Below are 27,055 nucleotides of genomic sequence, written 5' to 3'. Positions count from 1 at the left end.
AATTCATTTTAAGGTGAGCCTGTCACATAATTAAATGTGGAACGAGTGATAGGCTGAAGATACTTTTTGATGCTACTTGGAAAGAGTTATAATTGTTTCCTTAGGAATAATTTAAGGCCATCGTTTGCTGGGAAGAGACCGGACATTTTTCATCATGCTCCTCTTAAATTTGAATAAAATGTTGAGCCCTCGCAGGCCACGTGGTGGCGCTGTAGCTCACTTGAAATCTCGCAGTCCAATTCCATGATTGCAATATAGGCAATGACCTGTCTGGCCTGCTTGGATCTTTCCATGTGTGATTTCACTACTGTGCATGTTTGATCTCTGCTTGGGGAAAATATCCATTTCAGCAGGAAGTTTTTGCCGTGTAAATGAGGCAGCCAGCGCGGCTGAGTGGATGTGATGGACTTCCAAATGAGGGAAGAGAAGTGGACCCGAGTGATTCCACACAATCTACTTTGATCTCCCAATCCTCCCTTGTGTAGTGCTGGGATGGCCTCCTCCTACCACACCTTGTAGCCCCCGAGCAGGAGGGGCAGGAGGGCTTCCTCCTCCTCTTCCTCTGTTCGTCTTGGGTATCCACGCTCAGGCCGGACTCTCGTTTGAAAATCCACAGGCTGATTTAAAATTCCCCTTCAGAGCACGTCATGCATTTTCTATGCACGGCAAAGGGCAGGGATTGCCCAAATGAACTCCCCTTCCGCCGCCAGCATTCTCACACTTTCTTTCCCTTCGCTCATTTTCTCGCCACTCTTTCAACATTAGTTTTACTGTATCGTGCTTTTCACAAATTCCACTGCCGCCGCCTTTGAAGACATGTGTGATCAGAGCAGAGGCGAGGGGGAGCGTGGCAGGGGTGTGACTGGAGAAGGGGGGGGTGCAAAAACCTGCCCGCAAGGCATTTAGCTTTTTTTTTTTTTTGTGTAGCACTTGTGTTTAGCGGCGGATGGAAGTCAGTCTGGCAAGTGCAGTGTTTGGGGACAGCTTTGATGTGTGCTGGTTTAGGCGAGGCCCACTTGTACAGAGAGCAGACATGGACGGACGGACAAGATCCGCTCCACCCAAAAGTCGAATTTTGCGCATTGTTTTCGCAGTTATCGTGTTAGAAATGGCTCAAGCACTCCGAATTGTGCTAGACTCGGTCACTCATCATGTTTTATGACCGATAAAAGATGACTAGCTTATTCATACTTGATCAAGAACTCCAGAGACTACTTGTTACATGTGTCCCCCTTAAATCTTCCCTCGCCATCTTTATTGAACAGACAAAATCCAAGACTTATTAAAAAAATGAGACTCGGCAAGTAGACTTGGCGGCTACTCGACAAATGTTTTTATTAGGAACAATGGGATCCCCTAGCTTATTGTGGATTATAGCAGTAAACAACAAAACACATTTCACTTTCTTTTTTTTTTTCTCTTTAAGTGCTACGGGTTTGCGATTATAGGTGTAAAACAGTACAGCAACCATAGTGCCTACATTCTTGTATGTACAAGGAATACATTGCAACAATGAAAAATTCAGTTGTATTACTGTTAGAGCGAGCTGTGGCTGCTTTCCGCATTGAGGCCCGCAACAGCAGCAGCAAATGATGCCGTGGACATAAAGCGGATTACAATAGTACAGTTAACATAGTCATGGCCAAGCAACATCTTTACCTCTAGGGGTGACAAATTCAACATAAATACGAGTTGACTTTGGTTTGCAGCTATCTAGGACGAGACGGTGGCAGTTTAAGCTGTACACGGCGACGTGAAATGAAACTCGTAGTAGCCTCAAGCCAATATGGACACTTTTGATTCACTTTAAAAACATTGTGGTGTTACAATAGCAGCCGGAAAATAATGTCGTTACAGTGTTATTCCATAGAAAGGGGGGAAAAAAAAAAAGTTCAAATCACTGACTTTACTGTTTAAAAGCTGGTACCGCTCAATAAATAGACAATGTTGTTGTTTATGTCCTCTTCCACGCTGTTCTCATGTATAAATATTGTGAGACATCAGTGTCTTTCACTCATGCAAAGACTTTCTTTTTTTTTTTTTTTTTTTTTAAGTATACAAAAAAAACTGTACACACACACACAAAAAAAATCATGGATCACTTCCAGTTTTTCTGTTAGACTGAAACACAAGACATACATCAATAAAACAGGAGCTCTTCGGTGAGAGGAGGGACTTCTCAGGTTCCACTACAGTGGAACAGTTTTTTTTTTTTTTTTTTAGGGGGGGGGCTGGCTGATGTGATTTTCCGAATCCAAGTAGCTGAGGTCACCACCGGACCAGACGGCTACTGCAGCAGGGTACAAACATACCGATAATCAGGCCCATTATGAGAACCACTCCGTTCTCCCCTTCAATCAAAGTGGGCAAAGGCCTGATTTATTGTATGTCCGATCGTTAATGTTAAACCTGTTCAATAGTTACGATCGCAAAGCCTTTTGTGTGTGATCAGAAAAAAAATCTGTATTTGTGTACCCTGAAGCGCACTCGTGTGTATGAATAAAGCAACGACAAACGTAAATAACGTGTTGACATTGGCGATGACTTCTCTGGAGGATTCTTTTCCAGCAGGAATGCTTCTTTGCTAACTCCCTTCCATGAGACGCTTTGCTCCTCTTGTGCTCAGTTCAACATGCTTCTTCGTCCTTCTCTCTGCCATCGGACATCTTCTTTGTGTCCCCCAAACGTTCACTTTTCTGTGCTTGAACGTTCTGGAGCTAAAATCCCACTCTCATCCAGCTTTTAGATTGCACGATGTTGACGCAAGTATTGGGACCCACGTCTCCATCGAGGATAGACACAGAACTTGTATTTTCCCAATGTCTGATAATTTCATGTTCGTCAACTTGTTTCTTGCTAAAATACCAACTCATTGTTTTCACTTTTAATAACATTTTTTTTTCCTTTTATATACCAACCACCCCCTTTGAAAATAAATTAAAAAGTAGTGGAATGAACAAATATTTTTTTTTGTACTGGCTTTGGATTTCAGACATACTGTGATTATCCATCCATTTATGTATCGGTTCCACTTTATTGTGGCTAACTATAGGTGTCCCAATACTTGTGCCCGTGCAGTGTACACATCCACTTCCTCCGCTAGTCCATTATACATTCTGAGCAGCTGTTCTTCACAGGAAGTCCTTTGATGGGTGGCTACCGAGAGAGGAGAGGGGGCGTAAGGGGGTAACCGGAGTCTGCAGTTCAAACGGGGTCCTCCGCCCCCAACAAGCAGGGGCGCCACAATGGTTCGTCCCCATCGTCCGTCTCATTTCCCCTTGCGACACGTGCAACTACTGTCTATGCTAATGTAAGGTTCATGCTACTACTAGTAGAGAAGAAGGCGAGGTTGGGAAAGCTAAAAAGAAGAATCTTCAGTTGTCTTCTGTGTTGTCAGCGTGATGATGTGAACTTAGTGTGTGTTTACTGGAGGGAAGGGGGAGGGTTGAAGTGTTTAAAGCCAAGTGGAGGGAAAGGCACCTCACTTCTGGGTGAGGTACGCGCCGATGGTGAGGCTGGCCGCCCCAAGTGCGGCCAGGCCGAAGACTGTCTTGATGGACGGCCACGAGCAACTGAAGACCGAGTCCCTCTGACGGTCGTACAGCTCCACAAAAGCGTCCTGTACACAAAAACGACAGCAGATGTTGACTGGCAGAAGGGTGAGATAGATTTGTGCAAACAAATTTTGCAGTTTGTCCCTTTATAAATGATCCAAAGGTCATCCAAAACAGAGTCCGGACACAGTTGCACGGCCAGCAAACAGCAAAATATTTCCCCAGAGTCATCAGCTCTCTGGAAAATAACTGGCTAAACAGAACCGCAATTATCAGCTTGACTGGAATCCGCAAGAGATAAACAACCCCCCCCAAAAATGTTTGTTTATTTTTCTGTATGTAAATTCCCCCCTCAGAGCAGCCTTCAATATGTGTTGTTATTGCACCCATGCTGCCAGCAGAACCATTACACTTCAAACACCCGCCCACACATAACCTCAGACACCACACACACACTTGACAAACACGGGAATCACCCAAAAAACCTGCCAACTCTTGTAGCAGATGGTGCATTTTTGTGGCATTACGGTACTGGAGCACAACAAATAGTCGACTTGTTTTCAAAGACGACTGCTCCGCCATAAAATCGGCCTGGGAGAGAATGCTACCAATGTGCGTGTGTGTGTACACACATCTGTTGATGCGCACTGACAGCAGCAACAGCTGGACAGGAAGTCGTGCAGCACATCAGCGCAAATGAAACAAACGCTGAAACGTCAACGCTTTCTGATAACAAGTTAGCGTTCGAGGCTAATGCCCGACTTAACGTACGTTGACCTCAGCGTGACCCGCGGCGTGACTGCGACTCCCCTCGCTGGAATGTCGTACGATTCAGCTGTAGCGTTAGAAATTGTCGACTCTCACTCACGCTGGATTTCCGAGTCCTCAATTGCTGAGAGACGCTGTTGCCAACAAAATTTGAATTCCTCACTAACGGTTCAAATATCACACAGTGTCCTAGCGAGTCCAAAATGTGTGCATTGGCAATCATCATTGTGAAATATTTTCACAAATAACAGCATTGATGCAAGAAAGGCGGCTATGCTGCATTTATGGAACAAAAGACTATAAAAAGCCAACGTCTATTATTAATATGTGCTTTGGGGAGACGAGTATTTCCTGTTCCCCCCCCTCCCTTCCTGTCCCATGGCATTCTCAAGGCCGGGGGGTTGGTTAGAGTCGTGGGGGGGGGGGGGGGGGGGGTGTATCTGGAGGTGGTCTCTGCGTGTGCGTCACCCAAGTCAAAGCATCAGCAGTTTGTTCCTCCTGCGGGCCCTCGGGTGCCAAAACAGTCGCCACTTGTGAAAACCGCACGGCATTTCCTCGGTTAACACTGGAGCCTTTTGAGCACTTTTATTTTGGAAAATGCCGAGGCTCCCCCTACGCCCCTTCTCTCCTCCTCCACCTCCTCCTGGTCTCCAGGATGCGGGTATTAATTAGAGAACAAGCTGCTCCAGTCAGACCTCCAGCTGAGGGGAATGTTTTGCTTGGCAAAACACAGACTCCAGCTTGCTCCCTCATTTTTTTTTTTCATTCTGTTTCTTCTCGGGCTGCTCCTGTAAAAATGACATCTCAATGGTGTCACGTGACGGCCGATATCCCCTCATGACGCGTGTCCTCGACGCGACCCAGACGGACCGGGCAGATTGTCCCGTGTTGCCGTCAGAAACGCAAGACAACCAATTACAGTAAGAGGCTGCCAGGAACGCTGATAGATGGTAAAAAGATTCCACACCAGCTCGGTTGGTGATAACTTTGCAGTGGGAGGAGGAGGAGGAAGTGTGACGTTGGCCGCTGATACTGGAGGCTTGTCAGGTGGATGTCATGAGACTGCAGCGTGCTTCACTTTTCCCTCCTGGAACTTGTGAGCCACTCTTTTTCCGAGTAAGAAAAAAAATCATGTGACTTTGTGGAAATACAAACATTGCTGTTGACCTCTGGCAAACGCACAAAAACATAGATATCTCCTCCCCCCTATTAGTGTTTTAAACTTCGCTAGATTGTACTTCCTTGATACCAATTTCTACGATCTGGGGCTTTTGGCACCATCTTGTTCTACACTTGCTGATTTTTTTTCTCTGATTAAGTGTGAGGTCTCATTAAAAAAAAGAGTCCTTCTCACTTGTTGTCCCTTTCCTCTTGAAGTGACCTCCATTATGGAAATGCGACAAATCCTAATAAGCAGCCGGCAGCGCACATAAAGTTGAGGAGCGGGCGACGAGCAATGGCAAAAACAGCATTTATCACAACCACAACAGAACGAGCGGCTAAACATGCGTTCATCGCTAGCCTGCAGCAAGCCATCTGCCTTTGACAGCAGCTGTGCACCTGGGAGTTCACACTTCTCTGGGGTGGCTGTTCTTTTTGGAGAGGGGGATCATTGCCTTTCCAAAAGGTCACAAGGGCAGGCCGGGGTTGCCAGGTCGGCCGCCGGCACATGCGGAAACCCTCAAGAGAGAGGCCACAAGTGAGGATTTGGGGAGGGTCGCCTGAGCCGAGCGTCATGGTTACCTTGTTCATTTGCTTTTCCCACCGGCGGGAAGCCTGGCATTTGCTTTTCGCAGGATTTCGGAGCTCCTCGGACGGACCTTTCCACTGGGCATCTTGACTCATCTTGTGCACAACAAGACTCAAGTGTGTTGTGTGTGCGCGCGTGCGTGAACGTTCTGGTGGGTAATTGCAGGCCGGCCGAGAGTGCAGCGAAAGGGATGTGGGCTAAAGTTCAGCTGGTAATTAAAGGGACCCGACGTGGGCTTGCCCGTATTAAACGCTGTATATTTCCAAAGCGCATTTTGAAATATTGCTCACGCCGCCCGCCTGTTGGCTCGCTTTGATTTCCTAACGAGCTTCCGCATGACTTCTCGGCTAATTAAAGTCAAACCAAAAAAATGCGAGACTCAAGGGAGGGGATGGGGGGAAAAAGATAGAAAAAAAAGAAAGTGCAAGCTTGACATTTCTGTTCTGTGTAATAGATCTGTACGATTTAGTTAAGCGGTGTAAACTGCACAAAGCAACAAAAAAAGACTTCATTTTAACGCTCGATGTAAATTTACGACATCAGAGCACTTAACAGGAGTCAATCTCGAGGGTCATGACCCAGATCCGGCCCGCCCTTCCGTTTTCTGTCTCGCCCCCCCTTTTATCTTGACGTCGTAAGTCTTCTACCTCCGAGTTCAAACATGCACTCATTCCCGTCCGTGTAAGCACAATACGAACTCACCTCCCGCAGACACAATGGCAGGAAGGAAAATAACCTTGCGGCAAGGTCGACTTCCATCATGTCCCCCGTGCGGGATCTGTTGACACGCCGCCAAAGAACGTTTATGACGGCGCTCGATAGCTGGGCAGATTCCCCCACACAACGCGAGGTCATCATTTCTTTTTCGGTATTTACTTCCTGGCACAGATCAAAATAGTCCGTAATTGTAAATGCGGGAGAGAATGTCTATACATTCCCTGTGATGGTCTGGTCGCCACTCCAGGGTGGACTCAACCATGTATCTCCTACCAAATGCCGATAAATGACTGTCGTGTGTGTCAACTATCCAAGTGGGTCAGTAAACACACTGTCAAGTGGTGCAACTCGTCGTAAAACGAGTTCCTCGTGGCTCGCGACCGCAGAGGCTCATCAATATTCAGAGGTGCGTCAGCAGCATTTATGTGTTTACAAAATAGACAAGCGCATCACCCCGTGGGAGCCATCGGCTCACATCAACACACCCACACATGCCCGGTGTCATTCCATTGTTTTCTATTCTATTGCCTCTGTTATTCTCCGATGCCCAACCTCAGACATTGTAACTGGTCACGTCTGCGTTCCTGCACATAGGAATTTTTCTGTAGACAAGGTGAAGGGATCTGAAATGTCTTTTTTTATAAGTATCTCACACCTCGGATTGGCCTACAACTTTTATTGAAGAAGGCCTTAATGCCTTCTATTGATCCAACATGAAACGGTCCACAAGGTGACCTTTGGGGAGAGGGATTATTATGGGATGGATGCAGGCTGTGTTTGCTCTCCTGTCATTTGTTCTCCTCTGCGCCGTTTACTTTCACTCTCTTTAGCATGCAGAGTACAAATCATGTCACCTCTAGCGCAAGGACCACTTTTGTTCCTGTCCTTGAGAATTGAAAGCACTGGTGTCAAACCCAAGGCCCTAGGGCTGGATCTAGTCCACCACATCATTTTATGTGACCCACATAAATGTTTTAAAATCTGTAAAAAAAAATCCAGTTATAAAAATGACCAAAATTCTGGCATCTATTTTGGAGCTTCGAATTTGTATTTATAGGTCATGTCACTTGTAAACAGTTGACCAGAGAACTTCGCTCGGATTCCTTTCAATCGGAACGACAGAAAAGTCGGCTTACGAAAGCATTAAATGTGCACCGATGGACAAGCTGACCAAGGTGAAGTCAGTTGGACATCCGGCTTTAACACCGGCTCTATAAATGGCTGCTTGGCTGCGTCTAAAAGCAGCCGGCGTTCTCTATTTGGTCGAAGGAGGAAGTGACCGAGGCGAGTCGGACGGAAAGGCTTGAGTGCTGCGTCGCTCGCTATAAATAACGACCGGCTTCGGCTCTTAGCGAAGCGCTGACAAATCCAATAAAACCAGCCTCGGTCCAGCTACTCGTTCAAACGACGGAAAAGTGACGCTCGGTCACGTCCGGCCAAATAAAGCTGGCTTTGCCACTAAGTCGGCCTGTCTACCGCGTAGGTGGCTAATGGTCCCTTGGCAAAGAACGTCAGCGGCTTCCACGGAAGCGGCCTTCTGCTGAGAAGCTACGTGTCGTTCCGATGAATACGCAGTGACTCACTGGAGTGAATGAAAGAAGAATCTGTTTTCCAGTTAATGATCAGACATCCGATAATTATCCGAGGTGCTTTCATTCAGTGCGTACGGGAAGCCAAATGCTATCTGTGGAAAACAACTCGAGAGCTCCGAGGCTGATCACTTCAGATCGGAATGCCCTGATAGAGGAACTGTGGGAAGATGCCAGGTCGACGCTGCCGTGACAAAACACCAGCACATGGGTGACGTTTACTTCCTCTGACACTGGAAAATGAAAGGAGACGTGAAATACTTCCCAGGTGTCTTTGTGTAGAAGCATACGTGTGTTAAAAATAAAAAAAAAAAGGTTTCAGGCTTGTTCAAAGCCACCTCTGGCTAGTTTAACCATAGCAAATTTTAGTTTTGCAGTTCCGGTCATCGGAGCTAACACTGCAGCTCTGCTTACCTTCTCATCTTTGAGAAGATGGGGCTTGCTGGTTTTCATTGAAACCTCAGACGGGACATTTCGAGACAGTTTTAGAAGTAGGCTGAGAGAAGATTTCTTGGTTGCTTGGATGTGTGGGCTGCACTCTAGTGACCGAAGTATTTGTTTACAAGCCGTTAAAAGAAAGACTTTTACATCTTGTCCTTTTAAAAGAGACACTTGGTGACCTTTTTACGACCACACAATCACAATGTTGACAGGCAGGGGCTGAAAATAGACAGACTACCGCTTGTTGGAAACAGTGTGTGTATGTTTGTGTGTGTGGTTGTGGGTGTAAGGTAGCTGGATTGTTCTCAATTTGAAAAGAGCGAAATCACGTCACTGGGATTTCATTCAAATGTTCCATTGTTGTCTCTCAAGTAACGCAACCGTACGAGCTTGACATTTTGTCTAAAAGAACCTTTTCAGGGAATGATTGCTCAACTATTTTTCCAAGTTCTCAACAGTTCACTTAGTGTAAAGTCACTTCCTGTGCCAGACGCCCCGGGATGACATCATCGTCTGGTTTAAGCCGGACGGTGCTAGAGCCAAGTATGGTTAAATCAGAGTGTGTAACTAGGGAAAGAGTGCAGGCGGGCCAAACATGCACTTATAAAGCAAGAGAAAGAGGGCCAGAGTCGTATTAGACATCGTAACTAAGAGATTTTCTGTTTGTTTGAAAGCATTTACTGAGCTCTAGCCCGGGGAAAAGTTGACTTCTCAAATGAAATGCACGGCCTTTGATGGAATCCCAACTCGGCTCTGTGATTTAGGGGGATTCGCCAAACAAGCGGCGTGTCATGACATCTGAGAAACAATTCGACATGTCGGGCGAGGAACATCAAAGTTCCGCCGCCGTCTCGCTCGGTGTCCCCTTTCATCTAGGAGGGGGCTCCTCGCTTGCTCTCCAGAACTGGATGTGGTTTCAGGTTTGCGCCCTGGAAACGAGACCCCACGAAACGGGACGAACGGACGAAGGAAGAACGAACAGACGAAGGAAGAACGAACAGACAAAGGAAGAACGAACGGCCGGCCCGGGGCCGTCGGTGGGCGCAGCAGAGCGAAGCCGATCCAACATCTCAGATGTCCGATAATGTCAAAGCAGACAATTGAGCGTTTGAGGCCGGGCTCCCTCGGGAGCATCTTTGAAGTGGGAACAGAAGAGGCGACCCGACCCGCTTTGCAGAAACTCCCACCAAGCCGCAGTGAAGGCAGGCAGCTCTTATTAGAGCAACTGGCACCAAAAAAAAAAATGACAAAGTGAAGAGTTTACATCAGACAAGCTAACAATTAGCATAGCCTGATACATTTAAACTTTCTTCTTTAGATTTTGTGGCAGTCTGGAAGCTCTCTGGCACCATACTGCCCCCACAGGTCAGTGTAGGTACAAAGCCCCCCCCCTTGCCATGCGTGGGATCACTCATGTTTTTAAATCATGCATAGCCCGCTTCACTTCATCAGCTCTTCAAAACAATCAGATGAAGCCGGAATCATCTCTACGTCCTCCCACCCTCCCTTCATCCTCCGCCCTCTTCTGAGTCTGGGGAAAAGTTCAACGACCTCTCTCAGGCAAGCAAACCAGCTGATTTTCATGGATAGGAATGCTAGGAATGCATTGATGGGGAAACAAACAAGCGGTTTGATACGAGCGCGAGGGAGCTGGCGAGCCTTTAGTAGATAAACGAGTCTGCTGTCTTAAAGCGAAACGTGCCCCCACGCATTACCAATGATGTCATCCAATAAGTTCATCTGAACATTTTTCAGCGATGAACCAACGCCATCTGACGCCACTCGTTTCTCTTTTGTGTGAGGCGCAGAACCGCCTTCGTCACGGGGGGGAAAAAAAGCAGCCGGCAAATGATGATAAGTCACCTATTGTGACAGCCGAGGTCTGCAAAGGTCCATGGTGTGTGGGAGGAAGCATTTTTCCCTGTGTTGGAAATGTAATTAGTTGGGAACTTCCTGTTGTGAATGTTTCTGAGGGCCAAAGTTAACAAGTCAAGTGGGAAAGATGCTGTCAAAATACTGTATAAGCACAAAAGAGGAGGAGACAAATATGCTTTGGGTGACAACCTTTAGTACCCACTCAATCATTTGTGTTAGGATTGAGGTTAAAACCCGAATTTCCAACATGGTGCTTCAGATAAACTGAACAGAATTTTCAGTGGCATTTGAACGCTAGCTCACATTTAAGCTTTCTTTAATTTGCACTTCCCGTGGCCCCAACCTTTGACCCCGAAACATTCCTTTCCCAAAAGGCTTTTTAGTCCGACGCATGTGAGTACATTACTTTGCAGTCAGCAGACACGTCAGCTGAGAATCAGATGATTGTTGAGTCACATGACAACAAATTAGACAACACGTCTCCTGCTTTCTCACCCGGCAAGAACAATCTCTGCTTTTTGTCTTATTTCACAGTTCCCCACCTGATAGTCACATTAGTTAGAGCCCGTTAAGCTCTCCACCATTGCTTCACCTCTTCTTAGTTAATATCACCTTGTCTCTGTTTGCGGAGTAGCGCCGTCCCGACTGATTTGTACGCAAGACGGAATGTACCGCAGCGTAAATCATAAACAAACGCTGACGCAGGCAGAAAGTCACAAGTGGGCCGGCTTGCTCATTGCATGCCGTTCTTGACCTCTAAATTTCACGTCGGGGGCAAATTCCATGCAGGTGTATTGTCTTTGCAGTATTTCTCGACTTTTCGTCTTCCGTGAAGTGAATAGATGTACTCAAATTAAAAATTAAAAAGCAGCAAATGATGGTAGACTCGCGGGCTCATTTAATTTTTCAAGTCGCCTTCATTATACAGAGAAAATAGATTCTTATTAGATTTTTTTTTATAGCCGTGCGCCATCAAATGTGAAAGACAAATGAAGCACTTTATAGGTCAATTTGCAGACTTAATTAGAAGAGGGTGCTTTACTTCCTCTGCCCTCGTCTAGACATGCCAACACGTTTTCCGTTAATGACAAATGAATCGAGACGTACGAAAAATGCGCCGTGACAGAAAACTGGCGGCGGCATTCCTACAAGCATTCCGTATTGTCAAAAAAAATGCAACTCAAAACAGCTCAGAGCGGGAAAGAAAAAAAAAATCTATCCGTCAAGTCTTCTGAATTCCAATTCTCGCCATATTCTTTGAAGTGGATGGCATTATTGAAGTTGCAACGACAGACCGACAACCAATTAAAATTTGCACTCGGGTGAAATTGATGCCCCCCCCCATCTGACGATGGCACGAGTTCAGGGTTGTGGATTCTTCCGTTTATTCGATCTCCTCCCGACATCAGGAGAGTTACAGTTACGCACTAAAGTCGGACTTTTTGATACAAACAAGGTTCTCCTTTGATTGTTATAGTGTGCTTAACGCAGTGCATTCAAACACCCAAATCGATAGAGCGTGTTCCTTTTGATGATATCCGAGCAATGGCTGACCTCACTCTGTGTTTTCTGGACAGATCCCATTTCCAGATGCTACCAAGGGCATACGTTACCCTTGCATTTTGGAGAACAATAATAATAGCGTACTGTTTGTTAATGGCCAGTGTTGCACCGGGAAATCCCAGCTGTGGTACTGATACTGTGCACGTATACACGTGTGTGTGTGTGTGTGTCCTGGCTCCGAGAGAGGGAGTAGGCACCCCGAGGCCATCTGCTCCCCGCCATGCTCACATGTCACACTGTGACAACACAGAATTATTGATTCACACCGCCACATCCGCTTGTGTGTGTACACGCCGGCGTGCCGCGCTGTCAGTGTGTATGGGCGAGTGTGTACACACACCATTTGTGGACAGCAAATAATTGATTTGCATCAGTACATCCGCTTCTGTGTTTGCTTATGAGTGTATGCGCGTGTGTTTGAACTTTTGCAAAATTCAAATAAATTCTCATGACAAAGGGGGATTATGTATTATGGAAAATTCACTTCAGAACTGTTGTCACAGTGTGAGGTTAGGCAAACGGTTGTTTGTCTATAAGCCCTCTGTGATTGATTGGCAATTAGTCTGTTGGTATACTCATCTCTCGCCCAAAGTCAGTTGGGATGGACTTCACAAGTAACTACCAAGCATGTTTTAAACAGTGCTTTCGCAAAAAAAAAAAACTGGATCAGACATATGATGTAAACATGCTAATTGCGAATCATCTTAAGCTAATATCTCGGTTGTTGCTCGAGGTAGGTGTGGCTAATGTATGACAATCCTAATGAATGACGTCAAACCGTCTGAATTTAATCTACCTAAAAACACAATTTGAGAACCAGAACAAACATAATGCAAATTATCTAGCAAGCTAACTTAATAGCGTTAAGTAGCATAGCATAATCAAATAGTAAAATAGCAACTAAGAAGGTGATGATCGTGTGAGCTTGATCTTTCTGTCGGATTGATGGTATAGACGTGCTCTTCTGACTTTGCGATAGATTGTCATCTATTCAGTCAGGCATTTCCTAAACTTGGAATGATCCAAACTCAAACGCAAAATTTGTCGTTTCAGATCACCAACAAGTTTGACGATCTCTACAGCAACCTGCTGGATCTCTTCAGGTCAGTGACAATCCTTCCTGTTCTGATACCCACAAACAATAATATGAAACAATCTGAAACCTTTTCATCACAAATATAACATGTGTTTGACTGTACCTAGCTAGCAGCTAGCATGCTTATGGTGAGAGAGGTCAATTCAAATGTACGCCACCAGTCACAGAAACTTGACATCAATGTTGGGAAATAGTATCAATGCCAAATATTTAGCACATCAATGTCATCCATATAGCTACTAGCAATCAATACCACCTTCCGTCTTTCAGAAAAAGTGGCAAAAAGCCAAACGCGCCGTTACCAATTTACGTAATGTTGGCTGGTCGAGTGATTTGATGTTCCAAATATTTAAGGTACAGTATATTTTTCTTGAAAATATGTTAGACTCCATGTTTTGAGTTATACGATGTTTGAAAGTTGAAGTCCCGCTGTGTAATGGCCAGTCAAGCAAAACGGACGACCATCAGGTTGGAAGGCTTTCTATCTTTCTTTCCATCCATCCATCCATCCATCCCTCCCGCCCTCCCTCTGCAAGCGCTTATCTTATTTGCATGCAGTCACGGACCAAAATCAGCAGCCAGTCCAAACAAAAGCCTAATACCCCGAGACCTGGCTGCCAGTGTCAGGTAACACTGCGGATCCCTAAAAAATGCAGGGACATGCGAGAGGCTTCTAAATATAGAGACGGTAGCATCACTTGCTCCGCTTGCAGCCGCTTAATTGTCATGTTAAGCGTAAATCCCGCCTCCGTCGGCTGCTGTGCAATCATGATGTTCTTATCAAACAAAAACACCACCTCCAAGTTTAAAAAGAAAAAAGCAGCCTAATGAACCATCCGAGATGGCGGATGAAAGGGCATTCCACCTTTTCCCGCCTCGGTGGGAGCAAGATAACGAGGAGCCCGCTGGGAGCCTGACTGACTTTGCCAACGGGCACAACCTCGTGAGCTGTGCAGCATATCAATATATATATAGAGCAAGGTTAAACGTTTCTTCTGATTGTCTGGTTTGGGGACACTCCCATCCCGCCCCCACAAGGCTTTTGAAAGAGATCTGATACAGTTCTCTATTTTCAATTAATTGCTGGTTCAACAGTGGCCAGATGGGAATTTTTTTTTTTTATAATATGCCTGTTTTTAGCTAACAGCATAACAGACTGTTGCATTGCAGGCTTTTGACTACAGTCAATTATTTCTCAATAGTTACTCCCCAAATTACAAAAGTCCCTCAGCTCACTAGCAACTAGTCCCAGTTGTTTTCACAGTACTGTGTGAAAATATTGAATTTTCAATATTTTTCCATTTTATGCGGGATTCACAGATCCCAGGTCAAGAAGACCAACATGCATAAGTAAATCTTGTCATTATTCCGATGAATGCCTTGTGAGCCATGTCATCGCAGCAACCAGTTGCACCTCTATTTGTGTCCGCCAACAGTGGGCTTCATGTTGCTTCTTAATTGGCTATTGTTCCACATGACAAGCACGGACTCTGGGATTTGGCCCAACTCGCAGTTGCCCACACACAGAAGGATTCAGCCATCGTAAATATTGAACAGGTTTAACGTTTACGATTATCGACCCTGCCCATTTTTCCAAGCGGTTTGGGGAGGGGGGGTAATTTCACTCCACACCATCGTAACTGATCGAGATCATCTTTTATACGATCGTTACTTTGCTCACGTTGATTAAAAGAGAAACCGCTCAAATTCGTCTCCGTCGCCAATAAGGGTGCGCTCGACCGAAAAATTTGAAACATCTCAGGAATGTGTAACCTTGTGCAACAAGAAGTTCTCTGCGATTGATCTCTACTCGCAAACAAAACATCTTCTGTACACAAGCACATAGCCTGGGTTTGTCCCTGAACCATAAGCGGACAAAAGAGCAAAAAGGCCCACACCCTTCATTGGCCACTCAGGAAAGCAACACCCAGCTCGTCTCCATTATTTATTTACAGTCTCGCTTCCCAAGTAGACATTCCTGTGGCTCTCCTGAGGAGAAAAGGCCTGAATCCAGTCACACGGGAACAGGGTGGAAACGGGCACAGCAACACAAACAAAAACAAATCGCTAAATCTCGGAGACATAACCCCAGCAGCTTTTTAGGAGGTGTTGCCCAGGTGCATAGTTGTGAGGTCTGGCGCGTCTGGAATGTGCGCGGAGGCCACAAAAGCGTGCGCAGTGTGTGCGCATGAGGGATAGAGAAAAAGAAAAACATCAACTCTTCTGTCTTTGCATCATTAGAAGGTAGAAATCCTCTAGTCGTATGTCAGCCTGTTTGTTAAGATGACTGACAGCTCAGACGATCAAACTGACTTCAGAGGAAACCAACAAAAAGAATCGAGACGGTATCGTACAACACTCCCCTGTCAGAAACGGGGGCAGTGTCGATCCTTCAAGGTAGTGCTTTCCAAGCCGGGCCCGTGCACCGGTACCGGTACTTTTGAACAAAGTGAAATATTGCCGCAACTGTGTGTGAGTGTGCAAGATGATGTTGACTTAGCGATACTTGCTGATTGCTAACAGATCTCCATCTTAATGAGTTTGTTGTCGAATAGTACCTACGCTATGGTACCTCCAGCTTTATGGAGCGGTACTTTTTACCAATAAACCACGAAGAGGGTTCAAACGTTTTGTACTAGCATTTCAACTTCGACTGTAATTATCGTCAATAGCCGTATTTAGCGTACTTGAAGTGTCTCTTTGTGTAAGAGAGATACGACGAGTGGTATGTCGAAACCATGCTTGATCATCAAAATGATGGTGACATAAACAGATTAGATCATGCCTTAATGGATGGTCTTCAGTTTAGCATTCTCGTGTCATTCTCTCACCACACGAATTAGGATAATGCGTTGGAGTCGTGCTTTTAAAGTGCCATCTGCCATTTGCTGATGTCGGCCAGATTATCCAGTTCATTGATAAAGGTATCAACAAATGCCACTTTTGTTCCGTTTTGTGTTTATTAGTTTAGTTCAGTATTTTTATTTTGCTTATCACTTGCCTTCTTTCTGATTGAATTCTTTTGATTTTGGTCTGCTTGGAATTTTTTGTGAACATGAAGCCAAACTAGGGATTGCTTACAGATTGTGTACAAACATTGGAATTTTTTGGGCATTGCAGATTCCAAAAAGCATAATCTTGATATGAAGTTTTCATATGATTTCATCGCTACAAAAACAGCCAGAGGCTCTGTGGTGTCTTTCCAATGGCAGTCAACAGTGTGAAGGCTTAGCCTCCTTCCTCCCCCTCCTCCTGAATTCCTCAGACAAGAATGTCTGGAACAAGCCTCTTTGTGCTCAGTGGATCTCAAGGGGGATGTCAGAGCTCTTCACTCCAGAAAGAAACTCTTCATGTCAGTCCGGGCCCGTTGGAAAGAAGCTACAGTGGACGCAAACATGGCGAAAGACTTTTGCATCACTTTGGCGGGACACGTTTGAAAGGAGCCCACCCCAACAGTTCTTGGCAACGCCACTGATCCATTAAACAGGAGACGCAAATTGGAGATAAGTGCGATTTTTATTTTGGCCCTCCTGTGAGTGTTTAAATGCTCTTCCTTTTGTGAGTTTGCTCCACCGCCATTCAACTTGTCACCTAAATGGAGATGAATGACTTCCCCCGCCATCTCGCATCCACTCAGCCACAGTTGGAGGCGGGGTTTGGTGCTCCAGATGCCTGCCGCATTGTGGCAAGGCTCACCTGTCAACTGGCATCAGTGTGCATGCGCCCCCCCCCACACACACCTGGCGGCTTGCTGCATTCCTTTTGGCAACCTGATCCAAGTTTGTTAAAAAAAAGACGCTCATGCAGGTGCATTAACTCTGTCCTTTCTCACTGGGATGAATGAAAGTAAATGAGAGAATGTCACCATACAGTGAGAATTGGACTTAGCCACTTTTCACCCCTCCCCACTTCCAGGCCAGTCAAACGTCATAGAATCTGACAAACATACAAGCGTGTATTGCCTCAGTGGCGACCCCCCCCCCACCACCACCACTGACAAGTATTAACTGACTCGCCTGGCAAGTGCAAAGCGGAATGTTCCAGATAAAAACAAGGCCACATTAGCATGGAAAGAGTCATCTAAATAACACACCAAATGGCCACTGGGCAAATTCTGTGGAACTAAAAGTGAGTTGGACTCAGCAGCCATAAGCAGACACGCCTATATTTGGTCGCTAAAACAACAGGAAACAGAGGGTGGCTGACAGACAGCTGTTTCCACGCCACTCTGGTGTGTCCAAAAACCTGATTGGCCTTCAGCTATTTTTTTGAAGAAGAGTGGAAAACACAAAACAAGAGACTAAACATCACATCTATTGCTCTACAGAATTTTTGGGAACGCCAAATCCCCGTGACCGAAGTATCATCCCGATTGTGTGTCATTTGGCAGATGGCACATAAGTACCTAAATAAATAGATGCAATCGCTCCAAAAAGGGACCAATGTGGCACATTTTTGATCCACATAAAGCAGATTAAAGATTTAAAGAAAAGGGGTCAGTTCATCCGAAGTCAGAACGAGGAAGTGATGCCACCATGTCTGTCTGCCTAACCGCTTCAGGGTCACCACGGGGCCCGGAGCAGCTGACTTGAGGGCAAAAAGTTGAACGACACCCTGGAATGTCCGCCAGAGTCAGGAAATGAAGTGCTACATTGCTAATGACTTGCCACATTTTGTTAAGTCAACAAGTTTTTATGCTGGATGTTTTCCTTTCATCTAACATGCCCTTTGGGCACAAACTCCATCCGGTTGGTTCAATTTGTGCAGATGTTGATATTCAGGCAATTACTTTCTTTGGGTGTTTTAATGACACGTCTCTGACATCAAGAACTCCCGCACCCTGTTTTTGCCTGCTGTCCGTCAACTCCACTTTGAATGTGTGCATCCAACAAGACTTGATGCAGCTCAGACCAAGATAGGCTCTTCAGCTGTTGCTTGAAAGTGGCACTGGATCTTCGCCCATTTTAGTGAACAACATATCCATGACCAGTCCAAAAAATACATTTGGATGAGGACTACTCCAAAACCTACAGTCAACCTTGAGACATTACAACCCTAAAGTCTTATGGACGTTGTGAATTTATTCTCCATCTACGGTGAGATGATCCAGACTAATCCACGGGAGGCTGTCCCGCTTTCTCTGTCTCGCCACCCTCATGTCCTCGCAGCTGCAAAGCATACTGGGAAGATGACCTACATTATTGTACCGTAGGCGCCGCCATCCATCGCAGCCGCCCGTCCTCACACACTTTAGAACGGCGCAAGTCAGAACGGTTGAGCCCGGCAGAAGCTCCGGATTAGCGCCCGCTGCTGCTGGAATGGCGAGCAGCCTTTGATATGCGGCACAACATGCAACCTTGCAAAGACACCCTCACACACACTCGAGGGGAATCTTAAACGCTAAGACGGAATCCTGCAGATGAATCATTGATGCCCCCCCCCCCTTCCTTGCTTACTCCAAAAGCCGCGGGCCAAAATGAGCGAGTGCCACAAATGTTATGTTCTCATTAAAGGCACCTCCACTAATGAAGAGGCTAATTCCTCGCAGAGTGGTCTGATGAGTTCCAAGATGAACGGTTGCTCGCTCACACTCCATGATTGGTGTAAAAAGAAGCCAGCCGAGCACCAAGCCATGCCAGCAAAAGTGGAATCGCAAAGAAATTAGTCAGTGACTGAGCCTCACACACCTACCGACGATCATTCTCAAGTGCCGCCTGCACTATTCGATTGGACCACAAAAACATTTGTGAGCACTATCGCGGGAAAAGCCGATTGCCCCGACAGCTGTAACTGCCATATTTCCCTGTGAATGGAGAATACAAAGAGAGGAAAGGGCAAAAAGAAACAGCCATGCATGCCATCATTCTGACAAGTCTTCCTTTCTTTCTTATGTCCGGTGGCTTTCTTTTCCTTGATGGTGATCTGATTGTTTGTACACATCTGCGCTGTTGCACATCACATTTGGCACAACATTTTATTAGGAATGTTCCTCATAGCAACATTTTAAACGTCATGTTATATGGATAATGCAGACACATTCAATGAAACCACCCACTCACAAGGCAGTTTATCCCTTAAGTTTCAATCCAGTACACTTTTACAAGGGTGTCGTCTTATACAGTGTTTCATTTTGAAATATGACTTACCATTTTGATTTCATTACAAATTGTATTTGGGATGATGGGATCTTTATAGGACCATAGTGCAGCTCTGTGACAGATGCGTGACTGCTAGTCTCTCAGCACAGTCGGGAGGGCGGGGCTTTGGAAAGAGCGTCGGGAGGTGTGACGCAGCTCGCTCTCTGATTGGTCGGATCGGTTTGACGGCCAACGCCAGTGTCTAATCAGAGCGGCGCACGAGTGGAGGCCGCCCATCCTGCGCCTTCGTGCGTAATGGGAACATGTCGAGCTTTTTCGTTGGCAACCTCGAACTACAAACGTGATATAATGTGGCGTGTGAGGTCACATCTGCAAACGCGCGCGCACACGGGCAATCGCGCATCCGCACGCCTTCAACCCGCAGCAGCAGCAGCAGCAATGGAGGAGCTGTGCTCCAGCGGTACCGAGAGAAGAAAAAAAAAGCTCAGCCGAATCACACATACCCAGTCCCCGTTGTCTTGGATCCAGCTGCCGAGGGGTCCGTTTAAGTACTCGGTCATCCACTCGGCAATGTTGTCCACTTGCGACGTCATCTCCTCCTTAGTGGCGCACTCCACGCACACGGTCCCGCCGAACTCGAAGAAGGCTATGATCCGGCCCCAGTTGACGCCGTCTCGGAACAGTTCGTCGATCACCTCGGCGAACCGTCGCTGAGCAGTTGTGGAGGAGAGGTACAGCTGCCGAGACATCTCTGTGAAGTCCGGCTGGTAAAGTCTCTCCAGTTCGTCGCCGGCCTCGCGCAGGACCCGGTGGATGTCGGCGAGCGGGTCAGAACCGGGGCTACGCTTGGAGTCGCGCTCGGGCCCAGCGCTGGCTTCCCGGCACCGAAGCACCAAAGTCGGCGAGGAGGCGACCAGTAAGCCGTTATTAGCAGCGGCGGCATCGTCCTCCTCCCCGCGAGCGGCACCGAACCCCCACGCGTAGCCGCGTTTGGAGAGTTTATGGCAGATATATTTCTCCACGATGCTGCGATTTCGCTCGTTCGCCATCTGGGCTTAATTTGGCACTTTGTACTCTTAGATTTGGCCCTTAAATAAAAGACATCGTGCATTCATTCGGTGCACTGCTTTGCGCAGGGCTCATCCAAAAGTGGACTGCGACCACAGCGAACCGAGTCCACGCCTAAATCCCACGCGCGAGCAGGAAATGAAAGGTTGTAAAAGTCCCCACAAAAAGCTGCGAGGCACACTGGCGAGCTTGTCTTTGCATGGAAATCCAATACGCGGAAGAGGCTGGAGGGGGTGCGGATGTATTCCCAGTGCGCAAAAGCCAGACATGGAAGAGTTGCGCAGGGGAAAAAAGCGGGGCGCAAAGTTGTCTGCGCCAGAATGGCCGCTCAGCGCCGTGTCGCCGACGGTTAGTTGAGGCGGCGTTTGAGCTGCAGTTCGGAGACCACTGCCTAGGTTCACTTCCATGCAGAGCCCTCCTCCTCCTCCTGCTGCTGCTGCTCCGCCAGTGGCTGCTTGACGTCACTTACGCAAAGTGCGCCCTTTGGCTGCGCTCTGGAGCCGCCATGTGTACACTCGGAACTGCAGACAAAATCATTCATTGCATTAAAATTGATGCTTAGAAACCATCTGTGTAATGGCTGGACGTCTGCTCGTTTTTAATGGGGATAATTAATAACTCCTCCTGGGCAGCACGGTGAAGTAGTGGTTAGCCTCACAGCTGTGAGGTTCGGGATCCGAATCTCAGTTCTGATCTTCCCGTGTAGAGTTCTACCCCATGGATGCGTATCTTAATTGCTAGAAGGGGCAACAATTTTTCATCAGTGCTGCATAGGACCGTATAGTTTTTAACCAGATTTATGACAAGATTGCTATTTTGCATATGGGCAAGATAGACGCTCTTAACTTTTTCTTTTTTTAAACATTTTCTGTATATTTTTCAATGCATGTCTAAAAAAAAAATCCACTATCCTAACCCAACAACAGAGTTTTATCGCTTCTCACCCAAAGTCAGCTCAGATGGGCTCTAGCTCGCCACCATCCTAAATTAGGGCAAACTGGAGAAAATGGATGAACGGTTCTTCCGCCATTTAGTATCTCCTTGGCTGCAGGAAGACATTGCATTTTGTAGATGTGGAGCCAGGCCTCGTTTCCCTTGATATCATTATGCTCACTTCCTCTTGTGAAAATTAATTATCTGGGTTCATCTTCATGTAGTATTAGTCTCCTTTGGGACTTAAGAAAAAAGAAAGACTCTGAGATAGGCCATTTTCTGCAGATGTGGAAAGCCCCTTCAAGGGAGATTAACTTCTCACTAGCACAAACGGAATATTTAAATTCTCAAAAAAGAAAGACCACCAGGCTTCCAAGAGGCCCACTTTATATCAGATTACTAAAATGGATCTAGTTTCACATGTAAGAGGGGAAAAAAATAAAAGTGTTCTCTGCCTCAATCACCCTAATTAAATATGATTTAGGCATGTTTTTATAGCAGGCTTTTTAGGTTGTTAATATTTCCAGGGAACTGTTCTTTTCCAAACCAACAAAATTATCTTACAATATACATTTTATAACACAATAAGTCTTTTTTACGTTAAAGGTTGTAAATGTATAAGAAAATAAATAGTGCAGTACTTGACACATTTTTATTTCATTTTCAGTGTGGCCCTAAAACATTTTGAGATTTTAAAGACAATTCAAAATGACAGACATAAACAGGACATTTTACGCCCTCTAGACAAGTAATCATAAAAATCAAACACGGGGACTTGAAATTTCCTCACATATATTTATTCAACCGTCAAATAATACAACACTGATGTTGCCCTTCTGACAGGTTGCGTTTGATGGCACACAAGGTGAAAGGGGAGGAAGAGAAACGCAGAGACTGAACTGACATGGTGTTTATGTTGATGATCATTAAATAACAATTAAGTGGCGACACTCCAATCCTGACTGTAAATGCTCAGACATTGAAAGCACAGGATTATCTTTGCATAGCATAGCATAACGGTCGCTGTTAAGAGCAACTCAAAATATTTTTTTTCAACAAACAAAAAAGAAACCCGCATCCGAACAGGATTTTGGAACGGAACTACAGAGATAAATCAACTTTTGTGCAACTCGGCACACCTTTAAACCAAAATTCAAACAAGAACGTCGCCAATGTCGTCATGTCTTCTCACTTTCATGTTTTGAATTCGTGGGTGACGGCAAACTAACAAGCAGACGAGACAAAATCAAAAAGCTGGTAAAGGACACAGCCGCCCGCGCGTGTCAGTGTGGACGGCCTTCGTTGTGGTCGCTCGCTCGCTCAGCAGTCGCATCTTAAGGCTTGGTTGGAGTCCACGCCATCGCCAAAAACAACTCCAAAGGAACATTTTGGCATTCAACTATCAGCGTGCGTAACAAGAAGAATCCTACGTTCACACTTTTATGAAATGACATTCCGGACCAAAGGAAAAACTTACAAAACAGGAAGTTGCTATTTTTAACTATGTAGTTTTTTTTGGGACAAGAACCTTTTGTACAGTCTGCATGTAAAACAAATCTCTAGCGCCCTCAGTGGACCTGCACGGGCATTACTTGAACCAGCAAGTCCCACTCTGGCCTGATTTAGGTCAGCGCCAACGCAGACCGCGTGACTTCATATGTGCAGTGACACATAAAAAAAATTGTACTTAAGCTTCTATATGCACGCTCGAAGAACAACAACAAAATAACGTGTATTAGATTTGAAAGATGAACAGTCACCATGACTTGCAATAATAGTGTCTGCTGAAATAAGAAATATCCGATGGCTTTATTTCTCTGGACGAGAGTTGGCTCAGTCACAACACAGAAGCACGCGCTTTTTGTCCACTTTCCACCAAGCAATGAAATTCGCTTGAGTCGAGCAGGACGTTTGCTGTATTTGTATTGCGGTTTCCGAGTCCAATGTAATACCTGCAATCCAATTTGTGTGACACAGTGACGGAACAACCGCCATGCAAAATTGCCCGTCGTTAACTCAACAAGCCTCTGCACGGGCGGTACCAACATAGAAGTAAACATAAATAATTGAAACGTTACACAAGATGAATCTCCCTCCGTTGACGTCAATGAGATTACTTCCCACATTAGTCCACTGAACAACGCCGACAATTGTTTGTATTTGTAATGGTTTGACACCAATCTTTTTATGCTAAAAATATCCAAACAAGTGGTCCCCGTCTGACTGCTATGATGTCACCCTTCTGGTATAAATCTCTGGAAAGCCCAGTCAGATGGCTATCATTCCAGTCCTATTGTGTGAAACTCAAGCGGCATCATGCTCGGCGGAAACGTGGTTGCTTTCATACTCCTGTTTTGTATTACCGGAGCTTATTTACGCCACATCTGCACGTGCATGCAAAACAGTCAGGGTGCCGCCGACCGACCGACCGACCGAGTGGTCTTTGCCCGCAAAGACGTCGTGATCGGAAACGGTTGAGAAATCGCTACAATTCTCACGTGTTTGAGAAGCATGCAACGCAAGAACAAAAGGTGACAAATGGGTTTTGTTTTCACGAGAGCCCCCGTGGGAGGGAATTTCAGGCCATATTTGGCACAACCGGTCTGACAGGATATTGCTTTTCCTGTGTGAGAAAAGGCGGGGAGGCCCGCTACTGTTTACGATCGCCGCCCTCCGTTTTTACAACACCAAAATAGACGTGCTAAAGTAAGGCCGCTCCCGTGGCAAGAAGCATGTGCACGTTAAAAGCGAAATGTCACTACGCGGACGTTTTTTTTGAGGGGGGGGAGGGGTACATGGGTCGTGTGGAGAAAACGCGCTGTCCCGTTCACCTCGCTCCTTGTCGGCCTTTACTCGTCGGCGCTTAATCTCGCTTATCGGCCGCCTTGGACTGCTCTCTTTGAATCATGCAGCGGCGCACGATGCTGTCGAAACTTCCCAGGTAGAAGAGGGCGATGGTACGGAACAGACCCATGGTGACGATCTGCAAAGCAAATACAGCATAGCATCAAAAACCAGGGCAGGCAGGCGGGCGACTACAGCCAGAAAGAACACGAGTAACCCTCGGCGATCGTCATTCGTGAACGATGACAAATGTCTGCCCGGTTTAAATGAAAAAGGCCTAGTTCATGCGTGTACCTGCTGGAGACCCTCTGTGATGGAGGTAACCGGTGACATCCCACAGGTGAGGGCTGACAGCATGTAGCCGTCGGGACCCACAGAGCTGTTAAAGTTGCCCTGCTGTGGGAACCAAAATTGACATCACTCCTGAGACTTGACTATTGCCATTCACGTCGTTTGTGGCTTCTGAGTCTCTCCTTACCACGGCATCTCGGACAACAATCTTGGCCACTTGTTCTGGTTGGCAAACTCCGGAGGTTTCCGAAATTAATCTGGTTTCCAGAGGCTAAAATCCGAGTCAAGAAAAAGGTGGTCAATGTAGGACGAGAAACACGCGTGCGCAAGGTTTACCTTTGTCTTGTTTTCCTCAAGCAGTCCTGGCGTGTCTGTGTCTGGTGGGAAGGCCAGCGTCACGTAGATGTTGTATGGCTTCATCTGAAGCACAGCAACGTTCACTCAAGTGAGGTACACACCGAGCCGGCCGAATTTCAACATTGCCCGAAAGTAAAACAATTTCCCGTGTAACCTGTTCAATATTTACGACGGCAAATCCTTGCGATGGACGTATGGTTAAAACCAAGCTGGGCCGAGTGAATCATTTTCATAGCGTTCTTTAAATGATGCCAACGGAAACAAAGAATCGAGTCTGGACCACCGAACCCGTTGATACCTCCATCTGCAGCGACTCGGCCAAACCGCGCAGCGCAAACTTGGACGGCGAGTAAGCCGTGTAGCCAAATAAGCCAATCTGGCCCGCCTGGGAGGACACGAACATGATGCGGCCCATTCTTCTCTCCTTCATGGTGGTTATGACGGCACGCGTTGGATAAACGCTGCCCAGGTAGTTGACTTCCATCAGCCTCTGTTGGAGGAGAGAACAAAGGGCTTGTTGACAAATGTAAACGGGGACGATTGAGAGCGCTTAGCCACCTTGAAAGAGTCGACCTCCACTTCCTCAAACTTTCCCGAAAAAGACGTTCCGGCGCAGTTCACGAGCATATCGACGGGCCCCAACTTTTCTTGAGCCTGCGTACAAAAGCTCGTTTCAATAGATCAGCAAAGGAATATAAGCTCACAGCACAGCTAAGCATTACCTGTTTTATAACACTTTCCACCTGACTGTAATCACTGGAAACATCCACTGATATGCAAAGCACAACCTGAGCAAAGAGAAATTGCCATTATTTGATCACGCCCAGCAATTGAAATCGTTTTTTAAAATATATTTGTACCTGTTTGTCATTGATGGCAAATTTCTCCACCTCTTTCTTGGCTTGAATCAACTTGGCCTACAAGAATGCAAATATCCATTTTCAGATTGTACAAATTCATGTAATCTACAATGTGCTTTCTCATCGTACTTTGAAAATGACAATAATGTAAATGTGAAGGGAATGCGATTCGGAATGTCTGTACCGTCCGTCACTTTACATGTCATTGTTATGAAGCCACAGCGTGTAGGAGACCATAATGACTTACCTCATCTCGTGCCACCAACGTGATAAAAGCTCCATGTCTGTAGCATTCCATCGCTATACTTTTCCCAATACCACTGGAGCCTCCAGTCACCTAGAAATTGCAAGATGATCGATTCAATGTTTATCTACGAACACGTGGACGCGTTGCGGAATGACGCGTGTTGCGTACTGTCACGTTCGCTGACATTGCTTGTAGCCGACGTGCAAATGATACAGCACAGTACTTCCCAAACTTGTGTCAAAACTGTCACGATCTGAAGGGCGCTGGGTGTGACAGCTACCTAGCCATGCTTCGGATACACTCGTGACAATGCTTATAGAGTAGTAATACAAGTGTTACAACGTCAAAAGGCGATCGCAGCAGTCCTGTCGTGCAATAGGCGCATATCTTACCACGACGTGGGCCCCGTTTAGTTTGAGGGGTTTGGGGCTAATCAGGGGCGATATCATGTACAAAAGCAGGACGAAGGCGACAATGAAGGCGGCGACGACCAGCAGCATGATGAACGGCAGGAGCAGCCACCAGGAATGAGCCAAAAGCCAACCCGTGATCGCTGAGCTCACGCTTTCTTCCGAGGACATGGGTGATGACTGGCAGTGGTTAGCTTGTTGCTGGTTAGCTGGCGAGCTTCTGGGGTCGACAACGCAGCGGCGGTGACAGATGGGGGCGGTGGCCCTCGCAGAGGGGAGGCAAAAGGCATGAATCGGAGGCAGAGTGATTGTCGAATATTCAGAGACGTTTAGCGGGCAGCTTTCATATCCCGCCCTGGACGTTGGCTCAGCGTAACAAAGCGTAGCGTGTGTTAACCTAAACAAATTGTCCACTGTAAACTGGCTTCCCCAGTTGTATGTGGTACATGTAGTTTTCAAGAGCAGCTGGCTTGTATTCCGACCACGCAAAAATGAAGGTTAATGGACTACAGCTCCCACAATGCAACGTTCCACTTTTGTTTTGAGCGTCCCGAGCTGTTGCTGCACAAAGTGCGCTACTGTATTTACAGTACT

At 46.4% G+C, this 27,055-nt stretch overlaps 2 protein-coding genes across 2 annotated transcripts; both read right to left on the bottom strand.

Moving 5' to 3' along the window:
* Window positions 1-1,310: 1,310 nt before the first annotated feature.
* On the bottom strand, window positions 1,311-20,952 carry bcl2b (BCL2 apoptosis regulator b). The gene is made up of 2 exons (XM_037275181.1): window positions 19,955-20,952; window positions 1,311-3,619 (listed from the first exon to the last, which is right to left on the bottom strand). Exons 1-2 carry the CDS (start codon window positions 20,498-20,500, stop codon window positions 3,482-3,484), a joined length of 684 nt encoding a protein of 227 aa, XP_037131076.1. The 5' UTR covers window positions 20,501-20,952; the 3' UTR covers window positions 1,311-3,481.
* A 1,275-nt stretch (window positions 20,953-22,227) lies between these two features.
* kdsr (3-ketodihydrosphingosine reductase) lies at window positions 22,228-26,910 on the bottom strand. Its single transcript, XM_037276752.1, has 10 exons — window positions 26,444-26,910; window positions 26,052-26,141; window positions 25,805-25,861; window positions 25,667-25,732; window positions 25,503-25,598; window positions 25,243-25,434; window positions 24,924-25,007; window positions 24,775-24,858; window positions 24,591-24,692; window positions 22,228-24,435 (listed from the first exon to the last, which is right to left on the bottom strand). Exons 1-10 carry the CDS (start codon window positions 26,630-26,632, stop codon window positions 24,316-24,318), a joined length of 1,080 nt encoding a protein of 359 aa, XP_037132647.1. The 5' UTR covers window positions 26,633-26,910; the 3' UTR covers window positions 22,228-24,315.
* Between the last annotated feature and the right edge of the window lie 145 nt (window positions 26,911-27,055).

This window comes from Syngnathus acus, chromosome 17 (assembly GCF_901709675.1).
Source record: "Syngnathus acus chromosome 17, fSynAcu1.2, whole genome shotgun sequence".
NCBI lineage: Eukaryota > Metazoa > Chordata > Actinopteri > Syngnathiformes > Syngnathidae > Syngnathus > Syngnathus acus.
This window is presented reverse-complemented; position numbering and strand designations above follow the sequence as displayed.